Raw genomic sequence first — 27,251 nt, forward strand, 5'->3', positions numbered from 1 at the left:
CATATTAGCTTGTAATATTTTACATCTGTACATGTTATACAATGTGTAATTTAAATACATTGAGACATTATTAGCCTCAATACATTAAAAGATTTACTCACTTTTTGCTTTTTTACAGATATATCCTTTTCTGAAAGAACAGACGTTGGTGTTCCAGAACCCAGTCGATGCACATACTTCTCCACAGTTTTTATACATTCTGTTTGCAGGCTCTCCAGTTTGCCAGTAGACAAAATCCAGCTCTGATTTATCTGTCCACACCCACTGTCCTGATATTTTAAATAAGTGTATATGTATAAAAGAATGTTATTGAACAGTTTGTGATGGGGAAAACAGCAAATTTTAATGTGAATAGATAATTGTTTCTATTACAGTTATAGGTGTATATAAACATGCTTTGAAATAAACATTTTATTTATATGTATAGATTTCAAATATGATTTTTTTTACTTAGTAATGTATAATAATTCTGTATGATATGGTAATACATGATTAAAAATGAAGATATTACCTCTGTCATCTCTCTTCAGCCCTATCCAAAAGTTCGAAGACTTTCCATGAAGTATCTTAATGGTTTCTGCCAGAAAGTTTGCTTCAGTATAGTCTCCCACAGATACCAATTCAGCAGCTGAAAAGCATTAATGCATAACATCATAATGTCTTATTTTCTTAGACCTTAAGTCAAAAAACAAAAATATTACTGACTCAAGTAGTGTTCACCAGTCTTGTCATGGTTACTGTAATCCTATATTGCATATTGAGCACGTGGTCAGTAAGAAGACAAGAATTTTTTTGTTGAGCCTTCTGCAATTTAGAGAAGACAGATTGCTCTCCTTCAACATATTCAGACAGACCCAGCCACGCTCCAGACTGCAGGTAGGCTGAAAGTGACACAAGGGATGCTTTCAGCACCACACATCCTGTCACTACAGCTCTGTCACTTGCCAGTGGCTGGGCAGCATTTTTAGCAGTACTTGAGTTGTGAATGCGTTCAGTTGGAGTAAATGATTTTGGAGGTCTTTTCCAACCTTGATGATTCTGTGATTCTATGTCCAGAAGCTGTTACTCTTGCCAAGCCCCTTAGCAGTACTAATACACAGATCCGTTTTGTGGTCACCAGGAAATCACCTACTTGGCTTTGCCAGGGCAGCATGGTACTATGGGTAGTATGTTATGCAGAAGTATAGGAACCTACAATATGCACAAACGTTCAACTGCAGTTTTTCCTTCTGGCTACTAGTTTGCTTGCAATTAAGAAGAGTACCACTCAGAATACGATGCCAATGCATAGGATGTCTTCTATTCTTACTTACACTGAAAAGTAAGTTACTTCACAGCAATTCTCAGTTAAGAGTGAATAGAAATTTGAGATGTGGAATAAAGCATTGACCCTAATCCACATCACAGCCGGCAGCAGGGATTGTTCCAGAGCAGGAGGGAGTGACTAAGTGTGTTTTACTGGTTTATGGAAGCCAGGTGACTCTTCAATCTCATTTATTGTACAGACATTCAAATTAAATTATTAAACAGTGCCTTGGTACTAACAACAGCCACAAACAAACAAAGAAAACTTTCCCACAAGTTCCCATGAAACTAGAAAAGTTTTTCTTTCCAATTGCTGATTTCCATAAAATTAGTAGGATTTAAAAAATTTTATTTTTGTTTGATATATGAATGTTTCTCCTGGTAACTGAGATATCAAAGATAGAATTCCATATTGAAACATCATGAACCTTGTTTTCTTCATAAAGTAATCTAAAAGCTTCATTTGAACTTTTAAAGTAACATAAGTCATTCATACCAATTTCACCCGTTATTTTATGAATTTCACTGCATCTTTAGTCTTTCTAAAGCACAACACTCACCCAGTCGGGTACATTCCTGATGAGCTTGAGCCCAGCTTTTTTTCCTGGCAGCCTCAAAGTGGTAGCAGTGACCATGGAAAGGTATCCAAGACTTGTGTCCCTTTGCTTCAGGGCATTTTCCAGGAAGCTGAGAGGGCTCAGTAGGGGCTGTTACTGGTAAGAGGTCAAGTAGGGGAACTTAGAAATTTTTCTTTTTAAAAAGACTAAAACATACCTAAATTAGGTTTGTCAGCAGAGAACTGAAGCATGTTCTATTAGAAGCTTGAATATGGCTGCCTTTTATTTCTTTTATTTGTCAAAGTGATTAAGAAAATACACTAGTCTTTAAGTATGAATTCTCTGTAATTAAAATTTTTGTCATGACTCTATGTCAATAAAATATCCAACTAGTTTTCTAGCATAAATATCTGTCTCATTACTTAAAATGTATTTTTAAATGGTTTCTGGCTTCACTCTCTGTTTTAGACAGGATCAAAACCTTGTACCAGAAATTGTAGTTACAAGTGAAGGGGTTATGACTTAGCACATCTTGCAGAGTTTTTTTTATTAAACTGCATCCTAAATAAATTCCATAGTGATTGATACATTAGGAAGATTTTGGAAGAAAAGATAAATGCAGATGGGATGAAAATTAAATGTTCTGCCAAATTGCATTTTCTTCCTGTGAGTCTTCCACAGTCTACTTCTCCCCTTGTTAAGGGGCATTCAGCTCTCAAATTAGATTTCCATAATATTGAAGTGGAAAGAGATATTACATATAAACTCCGAGGATTTTTTCTTTTCCAGATTACAGCACCTTGGGATGTAGATTTGACATGCAGTTTTACATTTTCTAATGGTTCAGTATCTCCCGCAACATTGAAGAAAATAAGAATATTTAGATGAATCATAAAACTAGAAGGTTCTTCAGTGGGTTATGTACTTTGTCCTTGTGCTCACAGGTGACAAGAACTTCATATATAATTACATAGTTTGGAGTTGATGTTTGTCAATACTATTTTTCTCAATTTCCAGTGATATAAATTTTCTGACCTGTATTTAATTTGTGCTTTCTGTATTTTTATCCTGTGTTTGTTAAAGGCTTCAGTTCTGTTAGAATCAAGTTTTTCTTCCTGTATTTCTGTCTGTTACTCCTCTTCCAGCTCAGATACAGGCAATAATTAAATTCAATTTCTTTAGGGTTGGCTTTCAATATTTACATTTGATCATCTGTTTGGATTAATTATTCCCACCATTTTTCAATTAATTAATCCATTTCTCTTAGCATTTTGTTTCTTAGTCATTCACACAACCTCAAGTATAATCTTCATTAATTCTAGTTTCCTAGTCATCTGAAAATCCTATTTGAATAGCAGCATTTTCAATCTCCGGTGCCCCCAAACTGCATACATAACTTCATGAGCCTACACCTCAGCTCCACTGCCAGCTCTTAAATGAAGTCTGGGAAGGGGTGGATCCTGGCTGCACCTGTTCCAGTCACTCAGGTGCATTGCATACACCTGAGCTCCCCTGGGTTGGCTCTGCCTTCCCACCAGGTGCTCAATCAGGACGTAGCATTTCCACTACAGCGTGGTAGTTAGCTGCTTATGTATTCTGATATACTAGTGCATTAAACAAGGTGGTTTATTATATTAGCACAGTTGGTAGATCCTCACACCCTCTAGCTAAAGCATATTAAATCGCTTACCATCTGACTTCTTACAGATGGAAAAGAGTTTTTCCTCGCATGAAGCTGTCTTCCAGGTTCCATCAGTATCTAGGTAGACGCATGCTAATGTCTGTTTTGGCTCCCCACTGGACCACTTGCTGTAAACTAATCTCCATCTGTCAATCCAATGATACTTGCCCTCTGTCTGGAAGCAAAATCCATACAGTAATTTCAAGGATGCTGAGAGTCATAGAACTACTACACAGGGTCCTCAGAGGACTCTCATGTAACCAGTGTGGATTCATATGCTTACAATTGCCACTTTTTTGTGCTTGCTAATTGCAACAAGATGTGCATTGTCTGTTACACACAGATATGATTGCAGGGTAATTTTCTTTCAGCCATCTAAAAAGCATCTAACATTAATTCAGAACATTTTTTGTGTTTAGGGGTATAGAATGGAAAAAAAAAAAAAAAAAAAAAAAAAAAGGGAAACATGACTGAAGGCAGAAAAACTAAGAATCGGGTAAGACATAAAGTTGGTATCCCCACCCAAAAATTCTGCATTTTGCAGGTGGATGGGTTCTTAATAAAGCAATGCTGATTGCTATCACTTTGGCTGTGGATATCGTGACTGTGATTCATGTAGAAGATTGTAGCATGTCAAAACACACCTACCATCCAAATGTTCACCCTCCTATGTCATACAGTTGGCACATACACCTCAAAGACAGAACCTTTTTTTTTTTTTTTCCCACAATATTCTAAATTTTTAATGGGAGAAATTACACCAGGAAGAATATGTTCATTGCTCAGTATGTGCAATTACCATATTATATAGACTACAGATTCCTTTATACAACTTTTGCCCTTCCTTCTTTTCAGGATTGTATTTCTCTACTGCTAACGATAAATAGTTATTTTCTAAGATAATTATTTGCGAACATAAACACATATATAAAAAATTATCATTCATAGATCTCTGATATACAACTAGAGATTCCAGGTCACAAATGTCTGAGGTAGATAAAAACATGAGCGGAGGGCAGGGTGTAACCTTGTATATAATTTCTGGTATACCTATTATTAGATTAAAATAAGTTTATCAGTGAGACCTTTTAATGACTCCAAACCATACGCAACTTTGTTAAGTACTGGCCTGCAGGAGTATTTCCTTGTGCTAAAGCACCTTAGAGTACTTAGTTCATTAGAACCTCCTGTGTATGAGTCTTTTTGATGAACAACATAATAGATAGGTACTGCACTGACATAATGTGCGCTTTAAGAAATAACACTGTCAAAAATTGCTGTAGATTTCAAGATGAGAACATTCATTAAGACCTGTGCCTGTCAGCTTAACTGTCTGTAATGCATGTGTTCTTACCATGTAGCTGTTAAGACCAATCCACATAGGCTGCCCATATTCCTGTGCAATTAAGAACAGTAGTGACTGGCTATATGGGTCTAAAATGCTAGCAAGTTCTGAGGAATTGCTATTGCAGGATTGTCGTGCTTCCTCCCAACCCATTTTGGAATGGGTGACAGAGTAGCTAATGCCATCAGAATGATCAAAAGCGAAGTCCAGCACTGTTGCCGGTGACTTATAGAGTTTAGGGTCTGTGGGAATAAAAGTAAAAATGACAAACAGAAGAACACTTAAATCTGGAGGACACGTATTTGGTTTGAGCAACTGAATAACATCACTATTATTTACAAACATACTAGAAAATTGCTAATTTGAATGGAATCTCTTCTCATTCATTACTTATAAGTAACAGATAACTTCAAAATAGCATTGCAAGTTCCAGATTAAATAAATACATTTTCAGCCAGTAGGAACTTCAAATCAGTACATTCACTGAATTTTACATAGCATGGAGTCAAAAGCAGCACACGTTCTGTGTACATTTTCAATATCTCTTTGTGGTTTATTATCTTCACGACTGTGACTGTCAGGTCTATTTGGACAAATGTAAAATTTACTTACCAATTATAATAATTTCTAGATTATTATGAAGTTTTGTAAATAAAATGCTTAAGTCTTTTAGCTATTTAATTAAACCTATTTTAAATTTTAAAAAAATTTTTGCTTTTGTAAATTCTTTTCTCCAAAACATTTCCAAGTAACACTGAAGAGCAAGATGGGTTCTTAAGTTTTACTGATGTTTTGTCTAAAACAAACCAACTTTAAAAAGATAACCGTGATCTAAATTATATTAAAAAAAGAAAAGTGATTTTACTTTTGTCATTATGAATATCAGGATTAGTGATACAGAACTCACCACTGTTCTTCTGGCATATATACCCACTCGATTTATAACACGACTCATCGCTCCATTTTCCTATATCAGTATAATCTCTCTTCAGAAAAACACAGTCATACTGTTGGAGGAAGGTTAGGAATTTGACAGTGAGTACATTAATATTAGATTAATATTATAAGTTATAATACTAAGTAAAATAGCTATGGGAAATTCCATGCCTTTTTTTTCCGTTTAGTTCTGACATTCTGGGGTTTGTATTACAACTCAAGAAACACCTTCCTCTTCTCTTTTTGTCTCCTCTCGTGCCTCCTCTGTGGTGGTTAGGTCCACCTTGGTATTTATTGCCTTGCAAATTTCTTCAATCTTCTGCTCAACCTGTTTATTTGTTCAGTCATTTTCAAGAAGATATATTTGAAAACCACTATTGTTTTCAAAATCTTTGTCACAGTTTCCATCTCAGTAAATGAGCAGCTCTACATAGTTTTGGTTTTGGGAATGGAATAAAAATAAATGGAGGCTATGCTTTTCTAAGCCAAACAGTAGTTATTCTTGACAGAAGCATCTAAGTGATGATCATGAAAGTGTCATGCCAAATCAGGTGCTGAGTGCTTAAGAAGATGGAACCTCAAGTTAGTTACAATCCATAGCAGACTGCTCTAATGCCATTCAAAAAGTTTAGATACACCTGATTTAGTGACTCTTGTGGTCTTACTCTGAAGAAGTAGAAGATGATGATAATGAAATAGGAGTGAAGCAGATGGGCAATTGCTTCTAATGTAGAACAACTTTTCAGTGATATTTCACTCCTTTGAAAATCATGGAATAATAGAATATACTAAGTTGGAAAAGACCCATAAGGATCATACTAATACAGAGGGCCACTCCAAATTCTATCCCTAGGTATGAGAGCATTGTCCAAATGTTTCTTGAGCTCCAAGACAGGCTTGGGGCTGTGACCACTGTCCTGGGGAGATGAAGGAAAGGATTATCAGAGGGTGATAGTATGTTCAAGGTGAAGGAGAGAATAAGAATGTACTTTTTTGCCTTCTGTTTTTTATTTGTTTGTTTGTTTCAGGATGTTTCCCTGAAGCACCATCAGAACTGTAGTGTCTTCCTATACACCTCGGAAATGGACTAGAGCAAAATGGGCAAAAGCGCAATGAATTGGCTGAGGTGAAGATTAAGCTGGCTTTCAGGGTTCTCTGTGAGTTACAAAATGAGGGGAGGTTGGATAGCAAGTAGAGTAGTCACGCTAAAAGTGAAAGGTAAGTTCTGAAAAGAAGATAAGGAAATAAAAGGGGAAAAGTGATTTGTGTTACATGGAAGGCTATTTTATTTACAACATTATGGCATTTAATTTCATATCTAGTAGTGGAGAGCGTTTTGTTGCTTTGGAAAGCAGTTGGTATCTATCAGCCCTTAGTAGTTCAGTTACAGTTTTAAATGTGGAAGAAATAATGTTCAGCTGTTGCATGCTGTCTTCCTTCATTTTCCAACATGATTTAATTTACTAAACATGTAAAAGTGCTTCCAGTGTACTAGCTTCTAAAAGTTGAATGCTCTACTTGCATTTCCTCTGAAATAGAGAGCAAATTACTGTGAAAGAAAACTTAACGTAGTCAGTCTGTCCCAGAATATTCCCAAATTCTTTGGCAAATTTGCAGCAATAACTTATTCTCTTTTGCTGTGTGTTAGTTAGTATATTCAAACATTAAGGCACTGTAACATTCATCCCAGTTTATAGATAAATGAATAAGTTGGGGAAAAGCTGAGGCAAATTGAGATGCTTATTTAAGTGATGCTGTTCTCTGTATTTAATCTTATGATAAACTCTGAGCAATATTTACCTGCATCCTATTGTGGCCATCTTCTGGACGGAGGCTGTCAAACAAAATGGGTTCATAAGTTTTTGGGGAATCTGGAGCCCAATTTGTATAGGAAACAGCACTTCCATCAGCCCAAACAAAGTTGAGTTCACTAATTTCATCATTCAAGCCAATCCAGGGATTGTATGAAACATCCTTCAAATGGTAAGTGAGAAAAGCTAGGGGAAAGAAAATAAAAACACACACAATAGAAAAGAAACTGAACATGTCACACAATCAGTCACAACACCAACCAGAACATCAAGCAATAAACAAATCTGTAATTATTTTGTTTGCTTTATTAAAATATTCTAAATATATTTTAATTAGTCTTTAAGCAGGAATGAACCAGTTTTGATTATGTCAAGTTTATTATGCCAAGGTTTTGACCTTTGACCACAAAACATTTCAATGAACGAAAGCATTAGGAGCTATAAGGAAAGATCAGAAATAAGGTAATACACAAAAACAGCCACCTGACCATTTGTCAAATGAGTTCATTTCTTTCAACCTTCAGAATGAGTTGATTGACTGATGGACCTACAAATGGAAGCCTAGAAACATAGTCAAGGTGGAAATGTGCATTTAACACTGTACTCCAGAATTGCCTAGCAGAATTTAGACAGTCATTTGAGAGGTCTAGTAAAATAGATATTTCTGTTCATTGCAAAAGTAGATCATGGTTTTCTTCTTTATTCCCTCTGTCCCTCTACAAACACCAGTTAGGAATTTGCTATTCTATGCCAATTCAAATTCTATGAATAATGTAAAGTAGTCTGCATGAAATGAGAGGGCAAGCAAGCCTTAGCGTGAAACAGATAGCTCCAGTTCTCCCAGAAATGTTTTAGGTCAAGACTGTTTTGAAGTATACGTATTGTACAATATATACATCTACATGCCGTCTCTTCTTTACATGTTTCTTTTCAGGAAATGAACAGTGTTTATAGAATAAGTGCTATCATCTAAGGGGCCACTGTACTATACCTTGTACTTGTTCGTTTTGTATGGTAGCCAGATGTCCTCCAAGGTTGATACAGTCTTTATTTGCATTATACCAGTAATGAAATTGAGAACCAAAAAATTTGTAACACTAGGGAGAAATAAGTTAGGTCATCAGTGAATGACAGCAAAAGAAATTTAGGCATGCATGACATCAACCAAAGTAGAAATAAACCCCATCAGACCAGAAAAGAGCTGGCAGGGACTTGGCTCTAGAGCCAAGGCAGAACTTTTCATGACTTTAAAATGTACTCCCTAACTTTCTGTAAGAAACTGTGAGTGCCAGAACAAAATTCAAGCAAGTATTTATAATTCATAGAACCTAATGTGTTAACTAGATGTGCTGGAAAATCCATACTCTGTCATCTGATAAAGAAGTGCTGCCAATAAATACATCAAAAAAGCCAAGCCTGGAATTCCATTTGAAACGTGTGAACTTTTTGAGAAGTATTTTTGATACGTAAGATGTTGTGCTTGAACATTATTTCTGATTCATTCCTACTCAAATGACTGACCATACGCTAATGGTGGTTCTGTCAGCTGAATTAAGTTCCATCTTTTTAAAGTATATACTATTAAGATTTGTTCCATGGTAGTTTAGATGAACACTTTTCTGAAAAATAATAAAAATCATAATTTTTGGAGAATTAGTTTACTGGTTAAATTTTTAATGTGACTTTTGAAAATTACTGTCAAAAGGTGTCTGGGAGATAAAAGTTCCTATTGTATAGTAATGGGTACATCCCCAGGGTCTGCTATCATTGTGTGTAGATGCACACTACCAAACCTGATTTTTAAATAAAAGCCAGTCTTTGGGACATCCTCCTGGAGGTGAAGTTGCTGCTGGAGAAAGCGTGGCATTCACAAAACTCCCATGCCTCTCGCAGATAAAGCCATGTGAATGACCGCAGCTAACATCATTCCACAAACCTCAAGTTTAAACACAGACAACAAGATATTACATAAAAGACTGAAATTTGTAGAAAAGTGAGCTTGTATTTCTGTGTATTTGTAGCTTTGAAAACACTCTGCCTAGGAGTGTCAGATAGTGTACTTCAGCTGTATGCTACCTCCTATCATCACTTGCAGGAGGGCTTTAGTCCTGCTGCGACTGTAAGAGTACTGCCCATATGATGTGGCAGATGCAACAACTGCCTTACCTCTGAGAAAAACCCACCAACAGCATTGTTATACTCAAGCCAGCTATTGTAAAGTAACATTTTCTCACTGAAAGAACAATTGTTTGTGATACTTCATGTGCTCATTAGGCCTTTGGTTATTTAAATAATTCCTTTACTCACAATTCTCAAAGTATTTTTTGAAGGAACAATTCTACCTTTACTTGAATAGAACATACTGCCCACACAGATGGAAAATTAATGGCTGATTTATCCCTGCATTCTCTAACAAAGTCAGTTCCATATATTCCACTCTTATGGCTAAAACTGTCCCTTAACTAACATCAGATATAAGGACCATACTTTCATTTCCAGTTGGCAAGATATGTTTAATGAACAGGGGAAGAGTAATAACCAGAAAAATAGGTTTCTTAAAAAGTATAACTCACCATATTCTTTATCTAAGACCACACAGTGTTCTTGAGCAACGGCAAAGTTGGGTTCCCCTTCTGCCCAGGGTGCATAGTGTAAAGTGCTTCCATCTACCCATCTGAAAAACATGAAAGTAATAAAGTAGATGTTAAATAGACTGTGTTCATTGAACAGTTCAGGAAAAAACAAACAAAAACTATGCTAAAAATATATTTTCTATATATTTGCAGCTGAGCCTGTAATTAGGCTTTAGATTAAAAGATAACGAGACTCATTCATAACAAATCAAAAAGCAAAAAATAACTTCATTTTTAATAAGATACTACCTATGTTCTGGAAGTGTGGATATCCTCTGTTAAAACATAATTTAAGCCAGTGATTTTTCCGTGTAATTAAACCAAGAGGAGCATACATTTCAACATAACTCCAGAACTGCTTCTGAGGCCCTTGCAGGAGTACCTCCAGAAGGAACTCTGGCTGCATAAAACTTTTGCTCTGTTTTTTTTATGGACCAAAACGTAGCACATTTACCTACCTAAATTGTCGGTCAGCATTCAGTATTAATCCTATGAAATATGAATTCAGTTTGCCATTTTTTAAGATCTAAAAACATGAAAGAAAAAAAAACAGTGTACTTTTGGTTAGTGCTCTCTGTTATTTTACCAGTTATCTATTAGAAAAAAGAAAAAAAAATTAAAAAAGGAGTATTTTTGTGCTATTGATGCAAATAGATGAATACACATTCTTTGAATGAACATGCACAGGCACAAGACTGAACACCTGTTGAAATAAATAGCACAAATCACATAGCTCTGCTTTGTTACTTTATTGCTACTGCACTAGTTTTGACTGCATTACTGGTATAATCAAAGCATTCAGAGTTGGTTTGTGCTATCAGATTTGAAAGATACAAGGAAGAGTTGTGAAATGAAAAGAACGTAAAATATTTTAGTTCTGTTCAGTAAGTAAATATTTATTTTCCTCTTAAGCTGCAGTGTAGTTTCTGTATCTCAAGCTGTCTGTTCCTTATTCCTTTCATATCATTTCCCACGCAAAAGCAAACATCCAAAATAGTGTAACACGGACAGTAGTCTGTGTGGCAGCTTTGACATTAATAAGCCAAATAGGGCTATGGCAGAGGTCTGAGCCAGTATCCATGGTATTTAATAGTAGGCATGCCCCTGCTACGGGAATGTACCCACTAGCATCATCTCAGTTGATGTCTGGGTAGTGTTTTTTAAATACATGACAAGTTTTGAGATGTTATGCAGAAAAATCAATTCATGAAGGTTTTTATTATTCTTCAGTTCTTCAATCCCTGACCTGGACCAGGCTAAACATCTCTCTAAAAAGTTGTTTAGGGCAGCAGCATGATGTGGTGTGTCAGAGCTACCCTGGCAGTAGCCTCAAATCCTTGTATAACACCATTATCTAGAACATGACTAAAAAGTAGACTTCTGTTCATTGCTCCTTATATGTTTAGTTATACTTTTTTTTTTTTTTTCACTGAATATTGAAAGCTACTACTGACAAGATGCATTAATATTATGCAACAAGCATGTCCTCCTGTGCCTCACAAGCATATGCAGCAGAGTATATATGTTGTATATAGTAAAATGTAATCAAATTTCCTCTTACATATTTCCACAAAAAAATTCTTTGATTATTATCTCCAATAATAGCAAGATCTCCATGGTGGTTTTTGCAGAATATTCTGGCTTTTTCCATTGATGCACTTTCTGTGCTTAAAAAATACTGTTTGTCCCCTTTTATAATCCAGCCATCTTCTGTGACTTCATACACTGCAACACAGAAGAGGAGTTTGCATTCTTCACAGACCCTGTGAAAACTGCTGTTGTTACATGACAGCATCCTTTGTGTGTGAGGAGATAAACAGGAGCTTACTGGCAGAAGGGCTGACAGGTTCTGGCTTCAAGAGTGTTCCTGTAATGAAATGAGAAAGAAGAAAAAAAAAAAGTAAAATATTTTCCAATTGTTGAACCAATGTAGGTGTTCAATTAGCAGAAATGACCTTAGTGACAATCAAAGTTCCATAATTTTTCTGTAATAAAATTAAAGAGTGAAAAGACTGTACTTGGATGTTGATGTACTTTGCATGATAACATGAGATTCTATGTGGATGTTGTCAAGTCTGAGCAAGAAATTCAGATTCTAAACAAATTTCTTTGTAAAAAGGCATATTTATTGCTCATTTGTTGGTGAAACTTATTTTTTTCCATGACATTACCTTGTGAAGAATCACATTTGAAAAGCCAACTATCAAGAAAATTTAAACGAAAAAAAAAAAAAGAGAGATATAACACTGAGAGGAATATTAAAGAAATGTATCTAAACTTGCAAGACCAAGCAATAAAATGATGAAACAAATGTCACCTTTATTTTTTTCCACAGCAGTTCAGCATAATACTTGTATTCCTGTATCTGTAATTGCATTAAATGAAGTGTGCAACATATAAGCTTTGATAAAAACAAAAACAATTTGCCACCTTTTAGAAGTAATTTACTCCATGTTTTGTTAAAAGATGTGAAAGATAAAAAGTTATGTAAGTTCTGCAAGCACAAAGTATTAGGACTGCTTCTGTACCCTTCATTATGACATGTGCTACTGATGGATGATGGTAATTTCTTTGAGCCATAATTTGTGCTGTTCATACACTAATAGTAACTAATAAAATAGACAAATGCTGTTGATGCTTTCACAAATAGTTCTTATTTGTACTGATAATTCAGTTGAAGAATTGCAAAGTAACCAGCAAAGATATCTGCACATCTCTTTGAGACAGATATCCATGGCTGCTACTTTGTAAGCATGGGAAGCTGAGACGATGTGAGTTAGTTGGAATCAGATTATTCTGAAAATTTAAGAAGCACAAAAATAATCTGCAGTAGAGAGGAATCACTTTAAACATTGCTCCTCACACACTGTGCGAAGGAGCTTAAAGAGAGACACCACAGGAACTGTTCTGAAATGTGCAACTCAATAGAAAGCCATAATAGATTCTTCTCTTATTTCTCTGTAGTTGTGATAATTACATTTTGGAAAATGAACAAACAAAAATTATCATGCAATATAAAATCTTAAAAATAAGGCAAAACAAGGTTGAGAATTTTCAGTTGAAGCATTGTATTCTGAATGAATTGATATGTTTTGGCCTATTGTTCCATACACAGAATCCCTGTGAAATCAACCAGATTTTCTTTCAGCATGTAACTTCCATCATGCTATTCTAAAATATGAAATTCTGCAACAGAAATGTTTTTCTAGAGGGAACTTAAAGTAAAAATTAGCCTACCTTTCTTTATTTCACAAATCCAGTCCTGGCTGTATTCACAGTGCTTGTTAGTCCAGGAGATGAAATACTCTGTGCTAATTGCTCCACAATTTTCTAATGGTGTATCGTAAAAATGAATTGTTTGCATATAATTCACCTATGGTAGAAACATGGCTTTGATTTTTATTCATATCTAACAGGGAAAATAGCTGAACTCTAGAAGAAAAGAGAGGCAGCTACAAAGTTTCTAACCTCTCCTTATTTTTGCCTGGTTGCACAGCCCTTGTGGGCTATTAAGGCAACATAGCATTTTGTAGGGAAAAAAACACAGGCTTTCATCTTACACAGCATTTGGCAGACTCCAGCAGTCACACTGAACCTTTTTGATTTGGTTTGGAATTGAATGAGGTTATAAATCAGTAGCAGGGAGAGGAATGTGGCAATTTATCACCCCTACCAAAGAAAATTAGGGAAAATTCTCATCTACTTAATCACCTAGATATTTATCTCTTTTACTGGAACTTCATGTTATCACTGCTTTGATGGTTTAATCTCATGGTTTATAACTTTTTTCTTTTCCAAACCATTATGAGGAATACTGATTTAGGGTTACCCAATGGTAAGACAATAATTCCTGGTAATTCTTAATACAACTTTCATCCAAGCCAGTCATGGAAACTGAGAATGTTGACTTCTCACCGGGGAGCTGTCACTCCAGAACAGCCCACCATCAGGATCCAAACGCTGCAAACCTATCCAGAAAAGCTGAGATGATGGTGGTTTCTTTCTAGAATGTGAAAAGATATATTATGAAGAAAAGGGCACATTAGCTGTGTTACATTACTTAGGTTACATGGAACAATCACACTCACACTTACTGAAGGATGTGAGGACTACTCAGTGCTTTGAAACCAATAATATAAATGTATGTAGCAGCTGCAAGGACAGGCTAGGAAGTACTTGGTCTGTAATACTGAGGTAGGTATAAGTGCTTCAGAGGATTCAAAGATTAAGTGGTTATTAGGCGTTTATTTTACTTACGTTATTAAGCTTTCTATCACTCTTTGCTCTTCTTCACTATTAATAGCAGCCAGATCTCCTCCTATTTCTCTGCAGAAATCTCTGGCTTCAAACCATGTTTTCTTATGTTTATTTTCTCTCACAAAGACCTGTAAATAAATTTTAAAGTAATTCACTATGCTTGCAACATATAAAAAGAAGTCCACTGACTGCCTTGTACAATCAAAACAGGAAAACATTCCATTAAGATTATCATGTATAACATAAAGAATATGCTACTTGGATAACCCTAAATGTCACTGATACATTGCAGTGATTTCCTTGGCAGACTATGTAAAAGCTCACTACATTCATACAGTGAGGTGTCATTCTCTGAAGTTTAGACTTTTTATCAGTTAAGAACACTTTTGTCTCATGAGAAGGATTACAGGAAAAAATAACACTTACTCTGAAGCAAGAATTAGTGCTATTACTTGCATTCCAACCCAAAGGACATTTGAAATTAGAATTTTTTCCAGGAGCAAATGGATGATTAATTTTTTCAGCTGTTTTTTTACAGAGAAATTTTGCCTTTAGTTCACAGTTCTGAACATCCCATAGTCCAGCTGCGCTTCCAGTCCTTAGGGCAACACAACCTACTTCTTTCCCTTTGTGAAAAATAAAAAGAAATTAAAATGTGTTTTCAAGTAGTTCCCCTGCCATTTTTACAGCTCACGCGATTCATTTACAAAGGACTGTTTGAAATATTGTCTGTAGTGTCTGCTCAGTGGAGAAGCTTTCTCTAAAAAGGAAAACAGAGAGCAATGCTTTTCCCCTTTGAAAAGCATTATAGCTTAACAGCATTAACTTCCCCACGCTTTGCTCGCTTTTTCCTATGCCACTCACAGCAAACATTTGGCAGCCTGTCACACAGGAGGAATGAGGAGCACCAAGGAACATGAATCCTTCTGAAATGCCATCTCCAACTCCTCATTCTCTTCTTTCAGGACAGTGGTCTATGGCTCTGTCAAAAGCAGGCAATCTTAACTTTCAAGCTTTTAACCAAACCAGAATTCTAGGTTCACTGCCTGTGGAGTCCCCAGTTGTTTACATTCTGAGAACCCATCCCATTGTGGTGGTGTTGTTTTGGTTGGTTTTTGTTTCTTTGTTTGTTTCTTTCTTTTTTTCTTTTGGGCAGTCTTGACTGCTATTATAAAGAAGATATTAAACTTATTTTTAGCTTAATCTTAATAAGACAAATCCCATCCTAAGTCTTTAAGGATATGCCTAAACTGTGAATTGAAAACTAATGCAGTGATTTTTGTGCAAGAATTGAGTGAATTGCCTTCTGTAGCAAAAGCAGCACAGCTGTGCCGGTACAGAGCTGAAAGGACCAAATGATTCTGAGCTTAGCAGTTCATTTATACAGTCTTCCACTGTCAAGACCCAAGCACTTTATCTAAGAGTGATGCTGCACTGCATTCTCAATGGCTCCCTGGAAGCTAACAGAGCTACTTCCAACATAGTGCTGCATTGCATGGCATTGACTCCTTCTCAGTTAACAATGAAGACATGCTGAAAAAATAGACAGGGGGAATAAAATAGAGCTTACATTGAAATAGTGAAAACTGAAAATCTCAGAGAGTCTAAAAAAGTCTTACTGTATTGTTTCCTATGTGTTTTTTTCTCAATTCTATCACTTTGATCTTTTACACTCAGTTTGATTTTGCTCTTATAAGCAATGAGGAGCTAGGAAATAATTATTTCTATGGTGCCACATTCTAAAGACACTTCTAGTTAATATTTCTAGTTAATATAATATATATTTAAGGCAGAATGTTCATATATGTTAGCATAGATGTGTTTTACTAATGGCTAGTTGGGAAAGAGTTTAGTGTTACAACACAAATTTCCTCAGTAGCACTAATCATTTCAGAAAATAGCCCTATAAAGACTTTACATGGAGAGTTGCACTGACAATCTCAGCAAGTGATTCAAAAGAACATTTCTCTTTCTAGCTATGAGAAACAGATATGAAATTCTGCCACATCAGAGACCAAGTGTTTAATATTCGCTTGCCATCAGAGCAAATTGTTAGCAGAAAATATATCTGGCAGGGAGTCCTAGTGAGGTGCATTACTTGCTCAATAATGCTGGGAGAGCATTTAAGATACTGAGCTCTGATGGTCTCAATGCTGGAATAGTATGTAGGAAAGACGGCATCAACTCTGTGATGGCCAGATGGGAGGGAAGAAGGCTGCTGGATTGCTACATGTTGGCTTCTGTGGAGAAATCTGGGTAGGGCTGCAGAAATACAGAGGGAGTTGTTCCATCATAGATAGACTGGCCACTTGCAGCAGGGAGTTTAGGGTGGTGGGAGGCAGAGAAAGGGGCTGGTAGACCTGAGAGAGTCAGCAGCTGCTTGGGTCTGCCATGTCAACAGGGGAATAGATATATTACTCATTTGTTTAGGTATTATAAAAACAGTGAGCCTTTTATGGAGCTGAAAGCATATAACTAGCTGCAATTGAGAAAGTCCTTACAGTGCTGAGTTCAGAGCCAGAGAGAAGCAAGCTGCTTGCCAGTGCATGGGGAGAAGGAGGATGTTTGACTGCCAAGCTGTCCTGCCTATTCTGCATTTTGTTTTTAAAACTGGTTCTTACAATGTACATTAAATAGAACTAGCTGCAATGATTAAAAGGAAACAACAAGGAAGCCAACCCTGTGGTGCTGGAAGTGCTTACACAGAGGTACTGGCAGAGCACCACTGAGTTCCAGCTGCCTCCAGGCCCTGCCATAGCAGACTAAACTCCTGTCACCAAGAAACAGCCCTGGGGAGCCCAGAAGTAATCCCAAAGCTGGAAATGACACCAGCTGGAGCATATTTCTGATGATACTACTGTAATTTATGACTGTCTGTTGAATCAACTACTGAAATGTTTTCATTTGCTGGACTAAGTCAGACAGATGTCTGGAATACCAGGAAGAAAGCCCTGTGATAATCTCCTCTGACGAAAACCTTAAAGCACGGCTACTTGCAGTTAGTTTCACTACCCTGAAGGCCAGAGATAGCTAAGTGCAGCCTAACAGACAGAAAATATTGCTGGGTTATAGTAAGGGTTGATCTATGAGGAACAGATACTGTCAAGACCAGACTATGATCTGGGGTCTCAGTGAATGTCTGAACTGCCTACATCTCTTTGCTGAAAAGCCAACGTGAAGAGAAAAGGCATACGCATACTATAAGTCTCTTTTGCTTTATGTTTCTCACTCTGTGAGATGAAACATGCTGAAGAAGGACACTGTGATGACAGTGCCTGAGTGTTCATAGATGCTGAGAGAAGGAAGCACAGCAAGGTACTGGTGTATGGGGTAAGGGAAAAGAAAAACTAGAAGATCCATTCCATAACTTGCAAAAACTTACAGCATGACATCTTGGGAACAGGGATGCAAAAGTGTAACTGAATGCCTAACCATGACAGTGTTTCCTATGCTGCATTTGAAAACATAAGAATTGCTGTACATATCTCTTCCTTAGCATGGGGCTTTTAAGATTCAGCTTTAAAACACAAACTACAGAGACCGCTTATGCAAAGGAGTACCAGGCATTGCTGAGTTCCAGTTTGTGTAGAAAACGCCTTCACCAGTCCCCCACTTGAAGATCTCTTGCTCTTCTGTGTTGGAGAGACCAATCCAGAAGCACTTCTCAGAGCTCAGACCAACGAAGCTGGTCAGGTAGGCTTGCTCATACCTGAAATGAGATGACTTAGATGGAGATTAAACCTAGTTTTGCCTTAGCAGTTTCTGAGCATCCTAAACTGCACAAGACTGGAAAGAATAAAGTCTCCTTTAGGTTTAATCTGTAAAGGAAATATCTCAGTGGACTGAATATCAGAGGTACTAGCTCCAAAAGCATTGGAGGCTGAGCTACACTGAAAAGCTGCTCTTTGTGGAACAGAAACAACTGTGGTCTTTTCTTCCAGAATACTGGAAAAAATGAAATCATAACATATATTTCATTAGAAAAGACACACTATATTTATTGAGTTCTTTGCTCCAAGATAGACATTCTTCTCTTCTGGTTTCACTTTTTTTTTTTCTTTTTTTTTTTTTTCTCCAAAATGTTCTCAGCTATTTTATAAAATGCCATGATTATTCCATCAAAAGTATAGCTCTTAGAATCTTTCATACCTGTCTTGTATAGTTGCTAAATAGCCCCCAATTCTTTCACAGGTTTTCATTGATTCTGAAAATGTTAGGGGTGCATGTCCAACTAGATAGCAGTAAGAACCATGTCTTGTCCAGCCCTGTAAAGAAAAACGTGTAATAATACACTTGCAGAAAATGTGTATGCTTTAGTGCCTGATTCTTAATGTACACTCTTCAATCTATATATTTTAATATAAAATAATGCAACAATATATCATTTGAAACTCAATAAGCTGTTCATAATTAAGCTTAGTGAGCATGCAGAGAGATTTAATACATATAAATCCCTCTCTTTGTCAACTAATAAATCATTATTTTTAACTCATGGGAAAGTCAGAGGCAGAGAATAAGTATTCAGAAGCAGATGAACAAAATATTCCTTTCTGAGAATTAAAGAGAATAGTCTTCCGTAGTGAGACACTGACTCAAAATTCCTTTCGTTCTTGGCTAAAAGAACTGTAATACTAAACTAATTAATTGATTTAACTCAACGGTTCACCTAAAAAAGTCTGACTGAAGAGGCAATAGAAAAACTGCTGAAAGATAAAATATTCAAAATTACAGCTGAACTCTGATTTCCTCTTTTTTACTAGCTCAAGTTATGCTTGCTGCACCTGAGAAAGGTTTAAAAAATATATGTCTGTGCTCAGTATTTGGCATCTGCCTTGTTCCAGCAATGAACATCAGCTCTTTCCTGTGCAGGGTGATGGGAAATGTTACTAAATATTGAGCAGTAGTAAACTGGAAAAATAAAAGAGTACAAAAGCAGTTGGATGAAAACATGTCCTAAAATTAAGATCAGTTCATAAAAGTAAATTGACTGTGTTGATTTGGCTTCATTAATGTGATTTGCATCATATCCAGAAATGTTTCCCAGTCTCTGTTATGTCTTTGATAACCACAGATGGTAGAACAGTATAAGAAGTATGCACAGAGCCACAATAGTGACGTTACTTCTTCATGGGCAGTTTTGGCAGAAAACGGGGTTGATTCATTAACAGTAAAAAAATCAAAATAACTTTGTTAAAAATAAGGCAGTGTAGTGAAAATTGTAACCCTTGATTTACAATCACACTTGTTAAGGGAAAAAAGGAATTCCAGTTTAAAGTGGAGCATGTGGAGAGAATGGAATTTTATTAGGCAGATTTTGCTTCTGTTTTAGTCTTACCTTTGTACAGGCAGGATCAGTCTTCACTGTTCCTGAAACTCCCTGTAGTGGCTCTCTTCTGCAGATGTAACCTAACTTCCTATCACAGGTACTGTCTGCCCAATATCCATCCTACAAGCAGTTTGAGAAGTAAAACAGGCAGGATCAATTTTCTTTGCAAATGTTATTCATTATTTTTTTACAGTATTGCTTCAATAGGAAAATAAGAACCTGTGTTATTTGAATGAATTTCAAGTTCTTGCTTAAATCTGAGGTTATGTTAAATGTTACCATCAGGTCATTTTGCTTAGCATCTAATGTCCGCCCACAAGAAATAAAAATCAAGCAGTACAGGTGCGATGATTTTACCTCCCCTGCCATGACAACACAGTCTTCTTGCCCATTGACTGCATGGGTTGGTTCTCCGGGCAACCATTTGGTATATGTCACAGGAGTCTCATCACTCCACTCAAAATACATCTGAGTGCTGAAGTCATTCATGCCAATCCAGAGCTCATCCGTGGCTTCTAAAAACAGAAATCCACCTGTGTGATCGTGACAGTCTTATAGGAGAGAGATTTTATGGAGATGAGCTGAAATATGAGTTCATCTAGATTGAAAAACAGTGGAATTTATTTTAAGACCTAATGCACATTCTTCTTCCAAGAAGCTAAAAAGTGAAATACCAGCAGGAAATGAGATTCCTTGGAGTATAATGGGCTTTTAATGATAAAGCTATCTGTAGCTACACTGTGTCTGAGGCAGATAATCAGCTCAAATACTGCAGAAACTAGTGCTGTTATTTCCTTCAAGTGTTTTCATGCCGTGAAAAACAAATGCAAGTCAAAATGAAAACCATGAAAAATGAAAGTGCTAAAGATTCCTCCTGTTTCTGTGGGTTTGTTATTGTAGATTGGTTTTTTTTTCTTAGCTCTGTATCCATGAGTTTCTCTGTAACTATTAATTTAAAACAAATAAGAAATTTTGTAAAATTTATGATGCAGTTTTCCATTTCTCCCAAACATCATCCCATAGAAATACTCACTGTAACCAAGCTGAGACAGTATGAAGTCATGCTCTTCAGTGTTGTGGATACTGGCCAGGTTGCCATTGCTCTCATTGCAGGAAATTAAGGCATCTTTCCATGCCCTGGGCTCTCTATGAATCATGTAACAGTGACCTGCGTAGGGCAACCATCCTTCTGGGCATTTAACAGGTTCTGCATCCTCTCCAAAGAGAAATACATTTCACATTTTTAAATTATGCAAATGATGTAATAAGATATAAAACATTTTTTACATTGTTCCACTCAACAAAACAGAAAAACAAATGAAAATACCTTTTTTTTCTTTTTCTTTTTAAGTAGCTGTAAAATTTCATCCCAGTGAGACAATCGTACCGTTATCAAAAGCTTTTTAGTTGCTTGACATACCTAATGGAAGACTGGAAGAACCCAGCGTGGAGTTTTCCTTTTTACAGATATAGCCAACTTTCTGCTCACATGGCCGGTTTTCCCATTTAGCATCTCTTCTGGGATTTAGTACTGCACAGAGTTTCTCAGGTTCAGGAGAAGGGCTTCCTTCATAAAATAGAAAACAAATTACTTTTATGTATCACAGTTTTTACACCAACAGCTGAAAGAACAATTTACTTTCAGACTTTTCATGTATCAATTATGGGCACATGATTTCATTGCTACAACTATTTTTCTACCACAGATAGGGAAATGCCATTTAAAAGAACCTATCAAAACATTTCTTTTGATGCTTGTTGCACAATTCATATTTTCTGCAATTTTTTTTGCAGAATTAGAGCCTCAAAAATTAGCAAGTCCTTTGAGTTTTGTGACAGCGGTCAACTTGCACAGAAGAGACTGTATATTCCATACTAATGGAAAAGTTGCAGCAAGTCCTCTCCTTCCACTCCAACTGTTTTATCAGCCTGTTCAAAGGTGTCATCATATATCTGTTAATAAATGTACTGCTTACAACCCGCTACAGCACAACTGATGTTCTTGTGCAGCCAGTATACAGTGGACAGAAGATTCTGGGTGAGGGAGGTGATCGTCCCCCTCTACTCTGCCCCTATAAAGCCCCATCTGGATTACTATGTCCAGGCCTGGGGCACCCGGTATAAGAAAGATGTGGAGCTTTTGGAACAGATCCAGAGGGGGTTATGAAGATAATCAGAGGGTTAGAGTACCTCTCCTATGAGAAAGGTTGAGTGAGCTGGCCTTGGAGAAGGCTCTGGGGAGATCTCATTGCAGCCTTCTAGTACTTGAAGGGAGCTTACAAGCAGGAGAGGGAATGACTCTTCACATGGTCTAACAGTGATAGCACATGGGAGAGTGGTTTTAAACTAAAATAGGTGTGACTTAGTTTAGACATTATGAAGACAATTTTTTACTTAGTGGGTGCTGAGGCACTGGCACTGGTGCCCAGAAAGCTGTGAGCATCCCACCCCATCCCCAGAGATGCTCAAGGCCAGGATGGTCAGCCCCCGGGCAGCCTGATCTGATGGGTGGCAGCCCTGCCCGCAGCAGGAGGTTGGAACTGGGAGGGCTTTGAAGTCCCTCCCAAGGCAAGCCATACTGTGACTGTAGTGATACCTGACCTGCTGCAGTAGCGATGCTGTACACAGATAATAGAAAATCAGAGCCTCCACTTTCACAGCCCATGAAACACTGCGCTTTGTACACAGTTTGTAGTCAAGACACAGTTAACAGAATCACAGGGTAATGAGCTTAAAGTCCTCAGATGCATTCATGAAATCAGAGTTCACATTCTGATCTAATTTTTTGGCAGAAATACAGCAAGTTGGTATCTTTTAAGAAAAGATATTCAGATAAGGAAATCCATAGATGCAAAGAGAGAATATAAGAACTCCAGAAGCGTGGGATGCTTGGCTTGAGAGCCAACTGTTCTTCTTTCTCTGCAAGGTTTGAAGTTTTTCACTAGCTAAGCAGAAGGCCCTCTACTAAACTTAATGCTGGGCTTTCCTCCCATCTGCTGTGCCAGACAAAACTAGAAGATGCAAGGGCCCTTTGAGAGGGCCAAAATTGGAGTATGTGCATATTTATTCAGCATTTGCTTCCACTACTACCATGACAGTCATTAGGGGATCTTCAAAGATGAACTTCCAATGCTGTGAACTCCATTTACAGTCTCTCTCAAATTTTAAAGAGAAGAGAAGAAAGGAGAAAAAGTATAGAAGCTGAGGACTGGGCTCAGTGACCTCTGGGTCCTTTCAAGCTAAGTGTCTGATAAGCCTATGAGAGATGGAGATGCAGATTTCAGCTGCCTTGAAGGCAGTCCTAATATGTTACCGTAAGGACAGGCAATTGCAGATATAGCTGCTTCAAACCCATCCGGTATTGCACAAGAAAGGCAGAGATCACAACCCAGAACTGCCTACCCCTTTCCAAGGATCAGAACCCACCAAGCACTCCAACAAAAGCAATCTCTGAATAAGGGCTGCCAGTCCTTAAATGAGGTTAGGGAGGGATGGACCAGGGTGAATTGCTTCCACCTGTGCTCCCAGGGCTGGCAATGTCCCTTCACCAGGTTTGCTATCACTGGTTCAGGCCATGGCCTAATGGTTCCCATACAGCTACTGTTCAGGTAGTGCTTTCCTAGACTTTCACTACATATGAAGGGACAGTAATTAATATATATTCAGTATTCCATCAAGATAGATTAATTCCAAAAATGGATTGAAAAACAAAACAAAACAAAAACACAACAGTGATTGATTACTACCTGGTGCCCAGTTAAAGTATCTGAAAGGAGTACCACCGCTCCACTGCCACCCACTGCGGAGATTCAGACTGTTCAACCCAATCCAGAGAGGTGATCTGTTGCTGTCAATCAGATCTAGAGAACAAAAAGAACTGGAATTCTAATGATGTTTGTTATGAAATGCTCTGCAGTGTCAAATTTTAGAGAAGGATAATAAATATATGCTTAGAAGTTCTAAAGTTTAGTACAGAATTTGTGTTTAAAAGTAATTCATTCAGAGATTCCATTCTGCAGCTGACATGCAAAAGGCCGGTTTGCATATTACTTTATCTGAATTTAATGCTATTCTACTGTTATGTGTAAACAGTAATCTTTAAAAAATAAACCATTTAATTGCAATTGTTAATATTTATGTTACAAGTTCATTTATGTTTGGTGCAATTAATACAGGGCCTTCTTCCTACACAATCTGTGTATAAAAAAACAGTCTAGCTTTTCACTAGTGTTTTGTATACAATTTGTGTTTTATTTTAAAAAAATCTATTTCATTACGTCTTCATGAAGAATACTGATTTCTTAACTCAAAAGCCATATTCTTACTGCTTACTGCAGTAACTATCCTTTTGTAAGGCCCTTCTCTCAGGCTGCTACATTAAAGTTTTCTGATCTTGATCTAAGTCTGGCTGAACTAATCGAAAACTCTTAACTTATTATCATAAATAAAAATAATTTAAAATAGCAATTCCACGCTTTTGTAAATTCCACTTTTAAAAACCATAATTTACAGTAATTCTGATACTTCTCTGGCAATACAGATACTAAAATTACATTATGTACTCATTGTCCTGTGATCGAAGCACCAAAATGCTTGCAATCAGTCAAGAAGCCTTAACACTCTTTTTACTATTTGACACTGTTTTTACTGCTTGTTTGTTCACCTCTTAGAAACATCTGTTCATGTATCTCAGTGGCACTCCATAACTCTGCGTTCTGCTGCTTGCAGCTCTGCCTTGCTTGGTGCCACGTGAGAGCTGACTGGAAGTTTATCTGGTAGAAGGCTCCTGTCAAGGGATCTGTACTCCAAAATTTGTCACTGTCACTGCCTGTGTAAAAGAAAGAAGACTTAATACTGCACTTTGTTAAAGACATCTTACAAAATGTTATAATAGCAGTTTGTTTGTTTGGAACATTTTGGGTAAATAAGCCTCAATTCCAAAAAAAAAAAAACCAACAAAGAACCCTTCGGTTATTGAGATCTCTGTTAAGTAAAAGGGGGTTTGCCACTGTCATTAACAGAAGTGAGCTTTGGTTCTTTAATTTCAATTTTTCTGCCAAATTCAATACCCTTCAGTTAAAATAAATAAATAAATAAATAAAATAAAGGAAGCTAAAGAAACTAATTAAAAGAACAAACAACAAAAACAGCAGCAAAAGTAGCTCGGTCACTATCTGCTCCGAAAACTTTTTCAGCAGCTCATAAGCTACATCTGAATGAATTATCAGTTGAAATGTGACTGAATGAAAATATTTCCAATTATGGAAACTCTCTCCTTAAGTTATACCATCATTAATTCCATTAACAACAACAAAAAAGATGTATGATCTATTTCTAGACTGCATGGGTCATTTTAACTTAGAAATTGTCTTCCGAAAGCTGTCTGCTAGCAACACTTTTCCCTGGATATGCAGTAATAAGTTGTAGATTAACATTCCCTTTTCTCAAGAAAAATGGCTTTCATAAGCTATTCTCCAATATAAATGTTTTCTTTATTTTCAGTTGTGTTTCCTGCTGGTTTTCTACTATTTTTTTTCTTCCTTTTTGCTTTGCAGAAAAAACCTCCCTCTTCCCATGAACTGTTTATCAATCTTGTGATACAGAACAGGAATTTGTGTGGATGGAAATAGTTATACTACTGATATTACAAATAGCAATGAAATTGGGATAATTAGACTCTGAATAGCTTCTCGATTTTCAGATGCTTTCACCAAATACAGTCACATTTAAAGCCTGCTGGTCTTCTCCCAGGTGTTAGCTACTTAATGACATACCCCAGCAATTCCAGCTTGACTGTAGATCCTCAGGAATGTATTATTATTTTTCTGTAAGAAAGATTACTATATGGTATAGATATTTCTTAGTAAAATAATGCAAATACTACAGTTTTCTCTTTTACGTTAGTAACATCATTCCAATATTGTTGTATTTGCCTAACAGTGTTGTATTACAGCACCTTCATCAGCATTTAGGACTTACTGCCAGTGGGACAGAACCCATACAAGCGGTCCGTGTCAAAGCTGGGGGTCGTCGCACACCAGAGCAAGCCATCCAACCGGCCTGCATCTGTGCACCCTGCGTACCACTTCCCACTCAGCTGGAAAGGGAAGGTGCATGGAGCTCCGTGGGAGTTTCCTAGTAGCGTAAATAGATCTACAGGGATAAAACAGAAATGACAGCACTGGTATGAGAACGTCTATTTATCTCTACTCCCCAAAAGTTTTGCAGAGAAAGTATTTCACATGTTATGTTAGTAAAACTGGGGAGCTACTGTCACCAGCAGTCTTCCACAAAAGCTCTGCATAGATGTTGCAGTTTACCATTGTCTCATGAAATCACCAGCTGAAACAAGTGGAAATACCACAGTTTTGTACTATAAACAGGAACCATTTTTGTCACATAAAGTAATTTTCTGAAAATAGCTTTTATTTTTTTTTTCAAGTTTGTTAATTTCCTGCTATACTTTATAATTTAGTCACGTATTTAATTGTTTGTTGTGGTTTTTAACAATCTGAAATCTCGCGGAGGAACAAAGTGGTAGTGTGTAAGGGATTGTTTGTTTGTTTGTTTGCGTTTGCTATTGGAGTATTAATCTTAAAAGATTTTTTGCCTTTTATCCAAAATTCTTAATAATATTTTACTAATATTAGTAAAAAAAAAACAAAACAACTAGCTAAAGCAGTATTTTACTACCAGTCAATTAAATAAAGTGCTTAATTTAAAGCTAATAATTAAAAAAAAAAGGCTAGATCCTCATTTGTTTTGAAAGTCTGCAATTTTTTGCACATATACTATAATCTGTCTGAAGCCAAGCACCATTGTGTCTCAGAATGGAGGAATGTAACTTGTGTGAACTGATCGTCTTCCAGTCCTCCATTGCTTCTAGGGGAGCAGCTGCTGTTAGACTATGAGGAGCAGAAACAAAAGAGCCATACCTATGACGGCAAATGAGCAGACAACACTATCAGGATTAATCTTCAAGCTTTACCTTCATGGCCTTGAGAACACAGGTCATCCGTGGTCCCATATATCTTCCATTTGTTCATTGTTCCTGGTCCTGAGTCCAGAAAAACATTATCTTTTTTTCTTTTACCAGTACTGAGAAATAAGTTCTCTCCATGGATTACCAGGGTTGAGTTTCTGCAGTCCCATTTTTGGAATTCACTTTCTTTGTTACAGGGATACAAAGAAATTTTAGCCTGCTCTTTCTTGTAGCTCACTCCCAGACACTGTGCAAACGCCATGCTCATCATCTGGTGGTCAGATACCCATCTGAATTTCTGTAATTCACTGTTTTTATTGCAAGCAGCTATTGAGACTGTATGAGAACTCTGAGCAATTAGGCACAGTTTACTATCTTGATTATATACTAAAAATATTCCATTGTCTGTAAAACAAAA

At 36.8% G+C, this 27,251-nt stretch overlaps 1 protein-coding gene across 1 annotated transcript in view; it reads right to left on the minus strand.

The window, feature by feature from the left end:
* The window catches only part of LOC107309033 (macrophage mannose receptor 1-like), a 36,619-nt gene that overhangs the window by 7,973 nt on the left and 1,395 nt on the right, over positions 1 to 27,251 (minus strand). The window contains exons 2-28 of the mRNA XM_015853442.2: positions 26,840 to 27,238; positions 25,831 to 26,004; positions 24,515 to 24,679; positions 23,598 to 23,711; positions 21,272 to 21,418; positions 20,885 to 21,067; positions 20,209 to 20,366; positions 19,861 to 19,971; positions 18,675 to 18,790; positions 18,086 to 18,234; positions 14,952 to 15,151; positions 14,526 to 14,653; positions 14,184 to 14,271; positions 13,506 to 13,641; positions 12,097 to 12,135; positions 11,830 to 11,993; positions 10,727 to 10,794; positions 10,209 to 10,309; positions 9,429 to 9,571; positions 8,627 to 8,732; positions 7,625 to 7,821; positions 5,796 to 5,895; positions 4,898 to 5,130; positions 3,553 to 3,718; positions 1,866 to 2,018; positions 512 to 628; positions 102 to 269 (exon numbers count right to left, since the gene is read on the minus strand). Of these exons, the coding sequence (XP_015708928.1) occupies positions 102 to 269; positions 512 to 628; positions 1,866 to 2,018; positions 3,553 to 3,718; positions 4,898 to 5,130; positions 5,796 to 5,895; positions 7,625 to 7,821; positions 8,627 to 8,732; positions 9,429 to 9,571; positions 10,209 to 10,309; positions 10,727 to 10,794; positions 11,830 to 11,993; positions 12,097 to 12,135; positions 13,506 to 13,641; positions 14,184 to 14,271; positions 14,526 to 14,653; positions 14,952 to 15,151; positions 18,086 to 18,234; positions 18,675 to 18,790; positions 19,861 to 19,971; positions 20,209 to 20,366; positions 20,885 to 21,067; positions 21,272 to 21,418; positions 23,598 to 23,711; positions 24,515 to 24,679; positions 25,831 to 26,004; positions 26,840 to 27,238 (4,023 nt within the window). The remainder of the gene's footprint in view (positions 1 to 101; positions 270 to 511; positions 629 to 1,865; positions 2,019 to 3,552; positions 3,719 to 4,897; positions 5,131 to 5,795; positions 5,896 to 7,624; positions 7,822 to 8,626; positions 8,733 to 9,428; positions 9,572 to 10,208; positions 10,310 to 10,726; positions 10,795 to 11,829; positions 11,994 to 12,096; positions 12,136 to 13,505; positions 13,642 to 14,183; positions 14,272 to 14,525; positions 14,654 to 14,951; positions 15,152 to 18,085; positions 18,235 to 18,674; positions 18,791 to 19,860; positions 19,972 to 20,208; positions 20,367 to 20,884; positions 21,068 to 21,271; positions 21,419 to 23,597; positions 23,712 to 24,514; positions 24,680 to 25,830; positions 26,005 to 26,839; positions 27,239 to 27,251) is intronic.

This window comes from Coturnix japonica, chromosome 2 (genome assembly GCF_001577835.2).
Source record: "Coturnix japonica isolate 7356 chromosome 2, Coturnix japonica 2.1, whole genome shotgun sequence".
NCBI classification, from domain to species: Eukaryota; Metazoa; Chordata; class Aves; order Galliformes; family Phasianidae; genus Coturnix; species Coturnix japonica.